Source organism: Rattus norvegicus, chromosome 6 (assembly GCF_021556685.1).
Source record: "Rattus norvegicus strain SHRSP/BbbUtx chromosome 6, alternate assembly SHRSP_T2T, whole genome shotgun sequence".
NCBI lineage: Eukaryota > Metazoa > Chordata > Mammalia > Rodentia > Muridae > Rattus > Rattus norvegicus.
In genome coordinates, this window is record NC_141539.1 from 23,117,826 (window position 1) to 23,133,319 (window position 15,494).

Genomic DNA, 15,494 nt, shown 5'->3' on the forward strand with positions numbered 1-15,494 from the left:
TCCCAGTTTAGTCTTTGAAAAAAAATTATGATCTCTTTCCAGCAAAAAAAAAAAAAAAAAAAAAAACAAAAAACAAAAAAACAAACAAACAAAAAAACCCCCACCAACCACCTTTGGCTTCTCATAGTTTGTTTATTTCCCTACAGATGTCTGCCGTTTCTCACCCTAAATTTCCGTGTTTTCTTTTGGCTCGCATGTCCAAAAATTCCTTTATAAAGTCAAAGCAACTGTGTTTAATAGTGACAGCCTGCTTATGAAGCCTCATTGCTCTTAAAGATAAAACTTGTCTCAATCCACCAAGAAATAAATGTCAGTAATAATAGTCCTAACCTCTACTTGGTTCCTCATCAATATTTCAATTAAACGGACAGTTCAAAAGCAAAAGCGCTTCAATTAAAACCATTCTGTGTTCAAATATAATAAATAAAACAAGGCCTGGGAGATGGTTCAGTCGCTAGACTGGCTGTCACACAATCATAAGAATCTGAGTTCAAATCTCCCACAGTCCTGGACATGTGTCATCTACAACCTCAGTCCTTGGGGGTCAAGGCGTGTGGGTGGGGGTGGAGACAGACGAATTCTTGAAGCTCACTGGTGAGCTATTCCGATCAAATTAGTGAGCTTTCAGCTCAGCTGAAGACTCGGTTTCAAAGAATCAGACAGAGAGTGACTGAGTAAGACGTCCAATGTCAACCAGTAGTATACATCCCCAATAAAGCAGGTACAACCTTCAGCAGGTGGTTCCTTCAGGTTGATGGTCTACAGAGAGGCAAAATGCTAACCCAGAGCTGTTCCCAACAAGCCAGCAGTAACAACATAGAGTATTCTTCATGCTGTGACCTAAGTTATTGGCAGCATGTACAGGGGCACACGCCCTACTTCTAAGTCCCAGAGTTAAACTGAAAGAAGGAACCATGATAGCTCCTCTCTCTCTCTCAAGGATGCTTCTGGAAAAGCACCATTCAGGGTCTGCTGACACCCCAGAAACATTCTGTCCCAGGAATTTCCTTTTAGACTAATCAGAAAGATTCTTGCTTTACACGCTCTTATAGCTTTTTGACTTGTGCTATTATTATATGCCACAGCACCAAACAGATCTGGAGTTCTGGGACCCCGTGAACATTTTCACAGAAACCTTTAGGGATTAGTGCAGAGGTGGTTTACTGGAAGAAGTCCTCACCGCAGATGGGATGCTGGGCGCTGACTTCTGGGAACAGACAGCTTACTGATACCTGGAGGCCATGCTGGGAAGAATATGGAGGTAAGGGCCAAGGAACAGGGAAGTATTTTCCCAAAGTCTTCCAAGGCACCTGCAGTCCAGCTGGCTTAAGGTTTTGCCAAAGGACTGCTAGAGAAGGAGGGTCAACTACAAGGGTGGGCAGTGTGAAGAAGGGGCAGGGTGAGTATCCACTGAGCCTCCCAGCAGGCACTCATTGTCCTACAGAGAGAGAGAGAGAGAGAGAGAGAGACAGACAGACAGACAGACAGACAGACAGAGACACACAGACACACACAGAGACATAAACACACACAGACAGACACACACAACACACACAACACACACACAACACACACACAAGACACACACACAGGCACACACACAGACTCACACACACACACAGACACACATAGACAGACACAGATACACAGACACACACACAGACACACAGATACAAACACACACACAAACACAGACACACACAGACTCACACACACAGACACACACACAGAGACATACACAGACTCACACAAACACACACACACACACACACACACACACACACACACACACACACACTATTCATAGTTCTAAAAGCCAGGCCTTCGGAGCAAGGACATCAGCTAGATGTCCCAATCAAGCAGGAAGAAACCCAAATGAGGACCTATTTATACACCACAGAAGAATCCAGGAAAGCTTCTCTTAGGCAAAAGCTTAAGTTGGTAAATTAACACCACCCACACCTCAATGGCTACTTTCATGGTTACTGGCTACTAATTATCTAGCAGGCTAGACAAGAAGAGACAAGGTAGGGTCTGGAACAGGATTCAACTTTTGATACCATCGTCTAAAACAAGAAAAGAGCAAGTGTTGGTACAATATAAAATACCCACCCAGTTAAAATACCCATTCAGTCACTAGTGAACCTTTAACAGCTTTATAAATTGGGGGCAAGAATTATTTGGAGCTAAGAAGCAAAATATTATAGAACACTAAAAAAAAAAAAATAAGTTCTTATAGGTAGCAATTGGTGCCTTGGGAAACTGAAACCAAGTCATAATTGTGCGCTGAGTTCTTTTCACGCTGTGAGCCATTGTTTGGGAGTATGTACGACATTCGGCAGACTTAACAATGAATAAATTCTGACTGGAATGAACCAGTGTCATAAACCTGCTGGAGGCAGTGCTGAAGCCTTCGCCATCTTTAGAACAATATGGTCACCAAGTTTCGGGGCCAAGGACTCATACTATCAAGCCTTTGATGTAATACACAAAGGAAAATGGGAGTTTCTAGAGACTCCGAGATGCAACTCTCTAAGCTTCAGAGTGGGCCCGAGGCTTTGAAAACCAGTTGAGAGTGAAGGTATGTTGAAAACCAGTTGAGAGTGAAGGTATGTTGTGCTACCCATGGAGAGACTCAAAAAGCTCAGTCAGTCGCCAAGGCAGCTGGGAGCTCGGTCTATGCGGTATCATTTCATCCTTCTAAGGTGAGGTAGCAGGGAGCTCCCCGCACATGTGGCCCACCTCCCCCTGGTTTTTTTTGCGCACTCTCTGTTATGTTCCTTTAAATTCAGTCTCTGTTCCTTAAGGAAACTCCCTGGCAAGCGAAAACAGCAGCGAAGGTGGAAGAATGCGGAGAATCTGGCTGCTGCCTGCAGTTATTAGGAAGAGCGGCAATTACTCAGCTCTCCCCAGTACTGGAGGCACAGCATGTGGATGGGGCGAGTTTTGACCTGTCTTTGCCCGAGCGAGCGTCTCCCTCTGCAGTGTGTCACCTACCTCCCTTGGGCCCAGGGTAACTGTAATAATTAACAAAGCAAATGAGAAACTGAGAAAGAATGAAAGCAGCGGGCCAGTTTAGACTTGGGTGTAGATCAGAACACAGTTAACAGTGACAGACTGCAGGTATTTAATAGATGTCACGAATGTCCCTATAATGATGCTTTTTGCTGTCACCTGCCCATCCCAATAAACACAAGCGGAGCAGACTTCTTGTTTTCCTGCTGAGCCTTACAGTTCCCAGCACCTGGCTGACCATCAAGTGGATGGCCACCATTCTTCCTGCCTCCCTGTGTAAGCACAAGGTTATACCTGATCCTTGGCCAGCGCTTGTGGGTCCTAAAAGCTCAAACTTAGGACCAGAGAACAACCTCAGGATCCCCGATTTAGTCTTCCTGCATTCAGGTAGGTAACTGCCTAATTTGGCAAATGAAGACAGAACAAAGCCTAGTTACAGAGTTGTAAGCCACCGAGCTGTGAGGATGATGAAGACAGACCAGAATCCATGACTATTTCTTCTTCTCCTTCAACACCAGCTCTCAGGTGTAAGAAAGACTCCGACGATAGTCACCTCTGTGGAAAGCCTCGAAGCCTTTCGGAAACAAGCCAGGATATAAGCAAACCGACCCTCACTTTGATTAAAATATAGAGTCACTTGGCCTTTTGTTTTCAAGGCATGAGGTAGTGGTAATGATTTCCCTAAAATTTTTCTGAAAATACACAAACTTGGGTTCCTAACCGCACACAGCAATCCCACTCTTCCTCATTTAAAGATCCCTCTACTTTGACTCCCAGAGAGATGGTTGGAAACCCACACCTTTACCACACTTGGTTCATACAACAACAACAGTAACCGAGTGCCAAGGCTCCAACAAGAGCAGGTAAGGAGAGACCTCCTTTTAGCTCTGCAGAACTGTAAACACTCACTCTGGGGGACAGAGCCCACAGCCGTCGTGTGTGAGATTCTTGACATGAAATGAGGTTGAAGGGGGGGTGTCTAAATATTTCTTGCTGATGTCTGGTTCGGGTGGAACATCCTCCAGGCAGATTTGGCTCTCTCTGGAATCTAGAGAGAGGTGTCACAATCCTTCAGCATCCAGATGCTTCTGGTCTGATCGCCGCTGAGAGCCCTTTTTCTAAGTTAAGCTGGAGGTGAAGCTAAGCAAGTTCCCTCCAGTAAGCGGGGCTCTGCCAGCTCAGGTTTCATCCTGCCCGGCCAGAAATTCCTTTCTGTTTTGAATCTGAGATGTTTATGATTGTTGTTTCGAAACGCTAAACAAGACAGACACCGGTCTCTATTTACAGCTCACAGCTAAAAGCAAAACAGAAACAAAAACAAAAACCCCCCAGACCTTGGGATACCAGGTTCTAAAGACATAGCTCAAACTTGTACAGTAGGTATGTCAAACCCTCAGAAGTTAGAAATAAAGTATGACAGTCTTAAAATATAGTCATTCCTAAATTTATTTATGTTATTTTTAAAAGTTTTATATGTATGGGTGTTTATATATATATATATATTTGTGAGTCACCCGTGTGGGTGCTGGAAATCAAACCCAGGTCCTCTGGAAGAGCGGCCAGTGCTCTTAACCACTGAGTCATCTCTGCGGCCTTTTAGTTTCTCTTCTTACATACTCTTAAGACAAGTGTTCTGCGAATGTTTCAAATTAGGATGTTATGCTTGGGTTTGATTAACGCTGACATAAAAGAAACTCTGAAACTATGTTGTGTAGGGTTTTTTTTTTTCTCATTTTGATTACATGTTTGAATGACAACATTCCTGATAACAAGACAGAGGGCATCCCAAGGAGAGGAACTAACAAGAGTGTCTGAGTGTCTGCTGGGTGGGAAGGGTTGGCTGTCCAGAAGAATCAGCTGTAACCTAATTACTGGCCCTAATTACTGGTCATCTTCATCAGGTTTCTTTCTCCCTGTCCCACAGTAGCCATTATGAGGTACCTGTCTTGGGAACTCTGTGCTAATGTTTTCTGAACAAAAACGATACTCGTTTCTAGGAACGAAGGAAGGGCTCACAGTTAGGAATTACCATACAGTGGGACCACATCTACACTGGGAACCAAAGAGAAAGTCAGAGATTTTCATTGGTTTGTCCCTTCCTCTGGAGCAACACAGTCGTCTCCAGAGACCACAGTAGGCCGATCCATGGTCACACTGAGGTTCTCACTCTCCTCGAAAGGATACCCCATGCAAGATGGAGATCAGCAACAAGATAAGCTCTTGTCACCTTTCAGATGAACCCAAGCGAATGTTCACAATTCCACCAAACTCCACAGGGCCTGGGAATTAGGGTTACCCGAGGTCAAACCAAGGAACACCTTGTTCTCTGAACTATGGAGTCATCCTCTCCGGAACAAACATCCGAGACCAGAATTATCATCCTGAGCCTCCCGTCAAAAAAGAGTATGTGTGGAGGAGGTGTTAGTGCACGCACAAAGCTGACTTCTAAATTTATATACAGAGAAAGCTAACAAAGATGGAAATAAAAAAGAACGCAAGTTAGAATTAATATTAGTCATTAAAAAAATCTACCGAGGACACTATTAGTATTTAAGTACACAATACCCATAATCTATATATCATTTTATATATGTATATATGTGTGTGTAAGTATATGTATATATATGTATATATTGTGTGTATATGTGTATATATATATATATGTATATATATATATATATGTATTTGTTGTTGCTAATCTTCACTATAATTATTTGTGGAAAGCGCCTGACACTTGAGAAAAACTATCCAAGATTGGCCTGTGCCCTGTGCTGTTAACAAAATCATCTGAGTCAAGATGTGAATGTTGGTTTTATCTAGGCTCAAGACCCATTTGGTTGGAAAACAGGAATGGCTAAAGGAGGAAAGAGAAGACACTCCCGGGGGGGGGGGGCTGAACCCTCCATTCCTGGTGGTCTGAGGTAAAGTTAGCGGCCCCTCTCACCTGCTCCCGGCATGCTCAGGACTCCCCATCTCAGGTCTCACTGTGTGGTACCTGCAGACAATGAATCAACCAGCCATCCCTGGTCACCAGTAAACCATTACCTTTATGGAGTCAAGGGCCTCTCTTATTTACTAATACGACTGTCACAGCACGTGACAGGTTTTAGATACCCTTCTACATCAACTTCCTGTTACAAAAGCTGAAACTGATACTGGGAACGACCCGAGACTAACCATGCTGGCATCACCCGTAAGTGAGTGACAGCCACCAGGCTTCACTGCAAGCATACTCGGTCAGAGTCTGCTCTGTTTGTTTAGGTGCAGGGGTCAGCGCCTCGCACATGCTAGACATGTGCTCTTCCGCTAAACTATAATCCTAGTGGCCAAACCTGCACTTTTAATAGGCTCCCAGGTGACTGTGGGCCATTAAACTTTCAGAAGCCAAGTTTTTATAAAAAAAAAAAGAAAGGTATCGGAATTTTATAACACAGAAACCAGACCCACAGCAGATGCCCATTAAATAATTTGCGGGCAGATGTTTCGCTGGTTAGTTGGTGCTACCTAACTTAATGGGGAAATAAGCTGACCCAGAGTAAGTGGTTAAACTAGAAAGGAATAGAGGGTTTAAACCTCTGGCTTTGAGGTTTGTACCAGGTACAGCAGCAGGTGGGCCTGGAGTTCTGAAGGTGGTGGGGTGTGTGTGTGTATGTTGTGTGTGTGGTATATGTGTGTGGTGTGTGTATGTGGTGTGTGTGTGGTGTGTGTGTGTGTGTGTGTGTGTGTGTGTGTGGTATGTGTGTGTGTAGAATTGTGCCAATACATGCTGTCTCCTTATCTCAAGACAAACTCAATCCTGTGCTGACCATCAATATGACATCCCCGTCCCCCAAAACACACACATCTAAGGAGCTACCAGTAAAATCTTCCAAAAGATAACCTAAAAGAAAATGCACATTACTGGTTAAAATGAGTTTAGGACCCCCAACCTCCCCAGATGAAAGACTACCCCACAGAGAGAGACAAAGGAGCTCAGTAAACAATTCTGACAATGCATCCCAACGAACTTCAGGTCTGAAGATACAGCCTGTGCAGTAATTATTAGATATGTTCTATGTAACAAGCCTCAAGTTTAACTGGCTACTTCTGTGCTGTTGGGGAACAGCTGGAGGTGACAGCATGACATCACTAATAACTGGCTACCTTTCTGAGAGACCCACCTTCTAACTCCCTAAAGGGTCGTGGAGCAGAAAGGTTAAGTGAAGCAAGGAAATGAACCCAGGTCAGATTGTCACACTTGCATTAGGCAAGCAGCCCTGTCAGATGTCAGCTATTACCATCCCTGGTGTTTCTCGGGGATTAAGGTCGTTCTTATCACAACCCAATGATTAACCTTACTAGTCAGACAAGGAAACCACATTCCCACCCTTCACGTTCATCCACGAAAGCATGGACATTCCGAGGCTCCAGAATAAAATGGGGTTGGAGGAGGGCGATAAGGACTTGAAATGCGTTCACTTTGAAGCTAACAAAGGAAAACAGAATAGAGTTCTGTGCTCACCCAAGAGCAACTTTAAACAGATGCAGTCTAGCACGCGTCTCTGTCCATCAGTGGAGAAGAGTCTACCTCAGGACAAAGGATTCAATTCTGACCAGGCCAGGTAGCCAAGAGAAGCAAGAGGATGAGAGAAGTTGAAGAGGGAGATACCTCCCAGCTCCCTGCCCACACTCTGGTACCACTCAGAGCAAGCCAGAACAGAGAGAAAAACCACAAAAGGAACCCTGCCATTCTGAACTGGGGCTAGCAAAGCTTGGAGAATGCAGGTTCCTGCTCAAAAGTTGGGAAACACTCAGACACCTTACTGTAAGGGCTCTAAAGAGAATCAGCAGGCTCCCTCTTCCCCACCAAACATGAGCTCCTCCAAGCCTCAGAACCTGATTCTTACAGTCACAAATCTTACCCATGTGCCCAAGCAAGTAAGAATACAGATACATATCATCTTTGCATGGAACTTACATGGGTCCAACCCGTATCTGTCCTATTTATCTTGACTAAAAGGGTATACAGCAGTGCTTCTCAACCTTCCTAATGCTACCACCCTTTAATACAGTTCCTCATGTTGTGGTGATGCCACCAACCGTACAATGATTTCCAATACTACCTCCTGTCATTTTGCTACTGTTAGGAATCGTAATGTAAAAATCTGGTATGCAGGCAGGATATCTGATATGCAACCCCCCCAAAGGGGTCACGACCCACAGCCTGGGAACGGGTTTACAGGTTTACGGAATGAAGACTAGCTCTGAATGACTCCCCACACCCCCTAGCTTCCTTCTACCCCTGTAGACAGCCTTGTATACAGGACAGAGAACAGAAAAATAGATGGATGAGTGATGCATTTCTAGGCAAAACCTGATCCTTGAAAACGCCGCCTTGGAGAAGTAGACCTGTAAGATGACAGGCATCCGTGTCGTGCCTTCCTCAAATAATTAAATGGCCCACACTGAGATGTCTCCAAACTCCTTATATGAAATGCACCATCTGGAACAAGGTGTAACAAGTGTAACAAGGCACTGGCTTTGCCAGAAATATTCACCTTCCACTCCCCCCACCCCCCACCCTGCCTCCTTTACAGTTGAAAGCTTCCCTGTCATCTCTCCTGCTGGCACCATTTCCTGAGTTAAACACACCCACATTTTTCAGGAATTTCACAATTAATCTCTGGAATGTGTTTTGGATCATTCTTCAAAGGGTGATATAGTTGTGCTAAGATGAATTCAAGGCTTTTTTTCCCTTTTTCTCATTCCTTATCCTTTAGTCCACCCACTTTCTGGGGTCACCATTTTATCTAAATCTTCCAGTTTCATAAAGCCTGCACTCTGTAGCCCCAGACCCCTCATGCAGACGGCTGGATAGGAACCAAGCCCTGGAGAACAGAAACCTGTACGGAATCTCCCAACAGCTCCGAAACATGGATACAATGTTATCCGGAGTCTGGGGATTGTTCACTTTTCTTCATAAATGAACCTGCCTGGGGCGGAATGGATGGCTCAGCAGGAGAAAGAGTTGCTACCAAGCCTGCCAACCTGAGTTCAATCCTCAGCACCCATAGGGTAGACGAAAACCGACTTCCAAATGCCCTCTGACATCCACAAGCACACACAAGGGCACACTGAACACACATGCACCCTCACACAAACATTCTCTCTCACTCAGACACACACACACTCTCACATGGACACACGCTCACATTCACACACAAACACTATCTCACACACACTCACATGCACACACCCACACACACTCGTGTACATACACACACTCATATTCACACACACAAACACTGTCTTTCACACATTCACACACATTCATACAAACTCTCACATTCACACACTCACAAACACAAACACTATCTCTCACACACCTTCACACTCTCATACACATTTGCTCACTCACACACACATTCACAGTCTCACACTCACATACACACACACTTTCATACTCACACTCTCACACACATTTGCTCACACATACTCATTCACACACACTGTCTCTCACTCACATATACACTCACACACACTCGCTCACATACACTCACATTCACACACACACACACTCAGTCTCACACACACATACCCACATTCATATACACTCTCTCGCATATACACTTTCTCACACACTCACACTCATTCACATTCATACACATTCATTCTCATACACACTTCCTCACACACACTCTCATACACACTCATACATGCTCTCACTTTCTCATTCACACTCACACACACATGCATGCTCATACACACTCACACACATACATACACACACACATGCATGCATGTCCGCTCTCATTTTCTCATACGCATCCACACTCACCCACATACTCATACACACACATTCACACACACACACTCACACACACACACACACACACACACACACACACGCATGCCCATACAAGCAGTAAAAATGTTTTATAAGTGAGCTTATAAGTTCTGCTTACAACTGTACTCCCAACATTCTGCTCACAGAGCTTCCTAGTCTCTACCCTGACCCACGTCACCAGCAGTGCATGCCCTGGTGCCTGCTGCTTTTGCCTTTCTCCCCTCCAGTCCACAGCTCATCTGTCCTTTGCCAAGTGTTTTATGTGACAGGAGTCCTCATCAGCAGAGAATTCTGTAAGCCACACAGCCCAAGTGAAGGTCATTTTGCCCTGCCATTTGTGTGTGTGCAGTGAATAGTCGGTCCTGTGTGTTTTGTCAATATTTACTCTGAGGAGGAATTAATTACTTCCTTGTTTACTTGAATTAAGTTTGTCTTCCCATAGCCTGCTAACATCTTTTAGGCGCCCTCTGCTCACCTTTCTCTCTGGTATCAAAGCGTGGACCTTACCTAAAGACTTCTGTGGGAGAGAATGAAACCCATTCATTGCTCTGGAAGCGGTCTGGAAGCCTGGGTTTGAAATGTTTCCCTAACTTCAGTACAGAAGTATTCGCTCTGCCCCACCTCTCCTTTATTTAATTTGTGAAAATCCATAGACTCTCAACTTCAGGTTCTCCCACAGAGTAAAAAGGGCAGCTTTCATGTACCCCATGCCCTGCCAAATGTTTTGATATCTCTACCTGGTCCTGGGCACTGCTCTCTGGGCTCACCTCCCACCTCCCTCTCTCCCCAAGTAGGTATCTTCTGCTACTGACTATCCCAGAAGACAAATAAAGAAACTGTAACTTCACAGGGGTGCTTTAGAACACCAAACCTTGCTCTCTGCTATAAGTTCCCACCACTCAGTCTTAAGTTCTCCTTGCTGCCCTGTAAACCACGGTGGAAGGGAAGCAAAAGCAACGGGGAAAACTGAGTTGACAAAGAGTTTTTTAATAGGCAATAGTTTTGAAGACTGAAATTTCAGTTCTATAAAGACTGAGGCCACAGAGTCAAAGCATCGGAAAAAGTTGGTGCCCTTCTGCTGTCATGGACACCTGCGTCTAACACAGCACTGTCCTAAGACAAAAGGCTGGCGGTGCCTCTTCACCTTGCCCACCCCAAGTGAAGCCTGAAGCATAAGGCCTCTCTCCCACAGTTCCAAATGTAGTCCTCGCTGTCCAATCAAAACATTCTTTCTACACAATCTCACTTCATTAGTTTTAAAACTCAGATCCCTTAAAGAGATCTCCCATCCAGACTCCCTCCCAGGTTTAGAAGCCAAACTTGGTCTTTTGGAATGGTAGGTGATTTCCCTGGAGACAGACGCCTGTCCAAGAAAACAGTCCAGCTAAGATTCTGCAAACGGCCAACAGGAAGGCTCGCTAGATGCATGGAAACAGGAAAGGGAATTGCTGCCTCTGGAGGGCCAGTGCCTCCTGGCCCTTTTTAAGACTGAGAGAGGAGAAAAAACTCTGGGTAACCGGCTCCATTTTCGATCCTATAGGCAGGCGCTAACTTGGGTTTTTTGGGTTTTTTTGTGTTTTTTTTTTTTTTTTTTTTTTTAAATAATGGTCTCAACGCAGAGAAGAGATCCTAGTGAACATGCCACTTGATTCACAATCCCATTCCTTTGGAAATTAATTTTTCTTCTTCGGGGTTCTTCTTATGACTAGGATGGTTCCTGTATTTTTAGGGGTCACTGTGCCATAAAATCCTGAAGAAAAGGGGCCCATTTGGGTTGCTGGCCCAACTCATTCAGTGAACTTAAAACACCACTCCCTTGCCCCCAAAAAAGTCAGTATGGGAAGGACAAACATTTCTGCAAGTTGGCAAACAGTAACATACGTTCGTACTTAAGTCGTGTCTTCAAAAGCAGGTGGATTGGTCCTATTTTACACCGTGAAATATGTTTTCTCAGGGTAGCCAACTAAAAAAGCTTTCAAAAGACTTTTCATTAACAGATACAACCAGTAGGGGTCATTTCAGTGCAAAAAATGCAGCACAAGAGATTTTTCTACATGAATAAAATAGATCCACTTCTATTCGTGTGTTATGATAACAATACACACGAATTTCTGAATCAAAATGGAAACCGAGGGAAGTACTGGCCATTGAGAAATTTTATGCAAAGTTCCTGGAGAAGGAAAAAGAAAAACTGGGGGGCAGCTTCTAGACAATCAGTGACTCCTGAAGACTCCTCTAATGCTGAAAAGGGGTCCACGCGTTTTATATTAATGTGAAAATATCTGAAATTTTAGACAGTTGAAGACCTCTCCAAAGGTAAGCATTACATCGTGCCAGAAAATGCTGTCCTTTTACCTTAGTTTCGAGGCTTTAAGATCTATTTCACTGCTGCTTTTAGTGAAGGAAGAAGGGAGAGAGGAAGGAAAAGTCAAGGAAGGAAGGAGAGAGGGAGGAGGGAGGGAGGGAGGGAGGGAGGGAGGGAGAGAGGGAGGGAGGGAGGGGGTAGCGGGATGTGCCCATAGCATCCAGCTGAAAACAGGCCTGCTCACTGAAATGTGTTTCCAGAGAGCACTAATTGAAATACACTCATGTCAAGAAACACTTCCAAGCATTTTCAAGGCCAATGCTTTGGGCACCTGGTGTTACCAGGAGAAAGGCAGGCGTGAGGGATGCATCATTTCAGAAGAATGACAGGCTCCTTAACAAACTGCCAAAAGCATGTAGCGCCGTGACACGGGGCGTTGCTGCCAAAACACTTGATTGCTACAAATGTTCCCCCAAGCATCCCCTTCACCAGAAACACGTGAAAAAACAAACAAGGGTCACCCTCCTCAGAGCCTCCCAAAGCCCTTCCTGCTGCCCCACAGTCTCCATTGCCTTTAACCACGGCCTCCTAGTTCTTAAAGATCTGTAGGAGGCTGGTCAAGTTATGTACACCACATAGCAGGATTCACAGGAACACATTTTAGCCTAAGTTATTCAGAAGGCCTAAACTCAAAAACACGTGAAATTCTGTCAGTCTGTCTGATGACCATTTTCCCTGCGTTGAGGAAACCAGGAGGGGTCTTTTTGTGTCAGGGAAATGTGGGGTCTTGCGGGCACTATCCTAAAGGAGCAGGGCCCTGCACTCATTACTGCCCCCTAGCTTCCAAACCAGGAAGGCCTCCCTGATTTCCCACAACTGTCCAAAACCTTAAAACCACAGGTAAAAATACATGCATGTGTGTTTAAAGAGTTACCACAGCACTGGAGTCATTTAATACACCCACCTTTGTCCTTTCCAGCTCTCAGCTCAATAAATAATCGCGCGCGCGTGGACACACACACACACACACACACACACACACACACACGAGAGGATGCTTCACGATAAACCCGTGTCCCAGGGGCTGACTGACAGCAGTAAAGGCAGAGTGCAGTTGTCCTTTCTTGCAAGTGAGACCTGATCCCTGGCAAGATACCGGGAGCAGCATCGAGGGCCCAATGTTTGATCTCTAAGTAGGCAGGGACCCACTTTTAACAGACAATCCAGCCCATTGTCAAAATAAAAGAACTCACTATTTCTCTCTAGACCTTAAACGTAATCGGGCACCTTGAGGCAGAAGTAGAGCCATGTGCAGATAGATGGAGGCCCACTCGGCCCAACAGTGCTTCCGAAACAGGGAGGCTCCACTATCAAAGCCCCCACCCTCAGTACATCTACACACACCGCGGTGCACGATGCACCACAGTGAAGCAAACAGTGCAGAATCTACTGTCAAACAAACAAAAAGACATCAGCCCTAGCTCTAGAAACCCGCGGATATTGGCCCTTGAAAGGAAACCTCTTGTAGTGAACCATAACTTTTCAACCCAGGTGCAGCTCCCCACCCCACTCCCTTTAGCCACCCAGAAGAGTAAGCCTTTGACCGTTTCCAATAGGCAAATAAATGAGTAATCACCATGTGTAACTTCGCCTGGACTGACATATTCCCGAGCTGAAACTGATTTATTACGCGAAGGAGGAAAAGGAGGTGAAGGAAGAGCGCAAAGAAAAAACAAGAGTCATATAGGGAGTGCAGGCTAGAGCACAGGTCTACTCCGCTATCAGAAGCCGGCAGCGCGGACTGCGTACGCCCTCGGTGCCACACTGCGCTATGCGGGCAGGGCGGCAGGGGCGGACTCCCCGAGGGTCTCGCGCGTGCCAGACTCCGCAGTGTTTCCCCGCACAGGGCACCCCTGATTGGGGCGAGAAAGAGCCACCCAGCGTAAGCCCGAATCACCGCACCTGTGTGTGTGTGTGTGTGTGTGTGTGTGTGTGTGTGTGTGTGTGTGTGTCTATGCGGGTTCAGAGGAGCTCACCCACGCAGCCCAACCTCGCCTGTCCCTGAGCAGGCATCTAGGGCACCCTCCCGGGGACAGCGACGATCCCTCTTCCCCGGGATCCCCCTCTCCTCTGGGAAAAGTCTCAAGCAAACTTTGTTCCGTGCCGGCCAGGTGGGAGGGGGAGCGCATCAGGGCAGCCTTACCTTCGCAGACGCCCACTTCATACTCGGTGATGGAGTCGCCATTGAGCGGGGGGCGGATGACACAGCGCAGCCCCCGGTCGCAGGCTCCATGGAGCCCATAGGCTCCACCGCAGCTCTCGTTCCTCTGGCGGGCGCACATGTAGCAGCAGCCGCAGACGCCCTGCACGATGCTTCCCGGGCAGCTCCGAGGCTCCTCGCACTTGGACTCGTCACAGGGCAGGCAGACCAGCGCCCGGGTGCCTGAGCGCGCCAGCAGCAGCAGCAGCCCCAGCAGCGAGACCGAGAGGTGCCCGCAGCCGGCCAGCCCCCTGCCCCCCGCCACCAAGTACATCCTCCTGTGCCGCCGCCTCCTCCTCGCAGCCGGGCCGGGAGCGGGGCGGGCGCCCTCCCCTGCGCGGGGCACACGCGCCGCCGCCGCACCCGCAGCCCGCGGTCCTCGTGCCCCACTAGGGGCCCCCGGGGCGCTCCTCCCCTCTCGGGGCGAGGCCCCCGCCGCCCCTGCGGGCCGCGCCGACCCGGAGCCCACGAGCGTTGGCGCCAGCGGCAGCAGTGGCGGGTGGCTTCCCCTCCTCCTCCTTTTCCTCCCGGGCGGGAGGGGAAAAAGAGGAAAAAAAGTTTCCTCGCGGCAGCTCCGGTTCAACCCAAACTTCTGGCGGCGGCGGTGGCTGCGCACCGCTCCGAAGCAGGGCTGGTGGCTCCTTCTGGTCCTCCGCGCTGCTCCTGATCGCCGGGGAAAGACGACGGCAGCGCAGCCTCCGGGCCGGTCCCCGCCTCCCGAGCCGCCGAGTGGGCGCGGTGGCTCAGCAGAAGGTCCGTGGCGTCCGTTCCTTGCGCCCGGCTCGGCTCTCTCCCGCGCCGCTCCTCCGGGCGCTTGTTTATGGCTGGAGCCTCCGCTGCTCCGGCTGCGCCCTCCCCCATCCTACCTCATCCCCCCCCCCCCCGCCCTCCCCGCGCCGCGCGCTGCTCATTGGCTGCCCCCCCACCCTCGGGCCGGCCAGCCCCCTCCCCTCCCCCTCGCCTCCCTCCGGGGCTGCCCCGGCCCTTCCTCCCTCCACGCCTCCTCCTCCTCCCCCTCTCCTTCCTCCGCAGCCCAGCATACCAAGCCGGCCCTGCTGCCGATCATCCGGGCTCGGGCCCCAGCCCCG

The 15,494-nt window shown here is 47.7% G+C and overlaps 1 protein-coding gene across 5 annotated transcripts in view; it reads right to left on the reverse strand.

The window, feature by feature from the left end:
- Positions 1 to 15,201, reverse strand: part of Crim1 (cysteine rich transmembrane BMP regulator 1) — a 174,439-nt gene extending 159,238 nt beyond the window's left edge. For all 5 annotated transcript variants that reach the window (XM_087552474.1, XM_087552473.1, XM_087552472.1 and 2 more), the window contains exon 1: positions 14,350 to 15,201. In XM_087552474.1, the coding sequence (XP_087408600.1) occupies positions 14,350 to 14,680 (331 nt within the window). In that variant the 5' untranslated portion in view covers positions 14,681 to 15,201. The remainder of the gene's footprint in view (positions 1 to 14,349) is intronic.
- Positions 15,202 to 15,494: the final 293 nt, after the last annotated feature.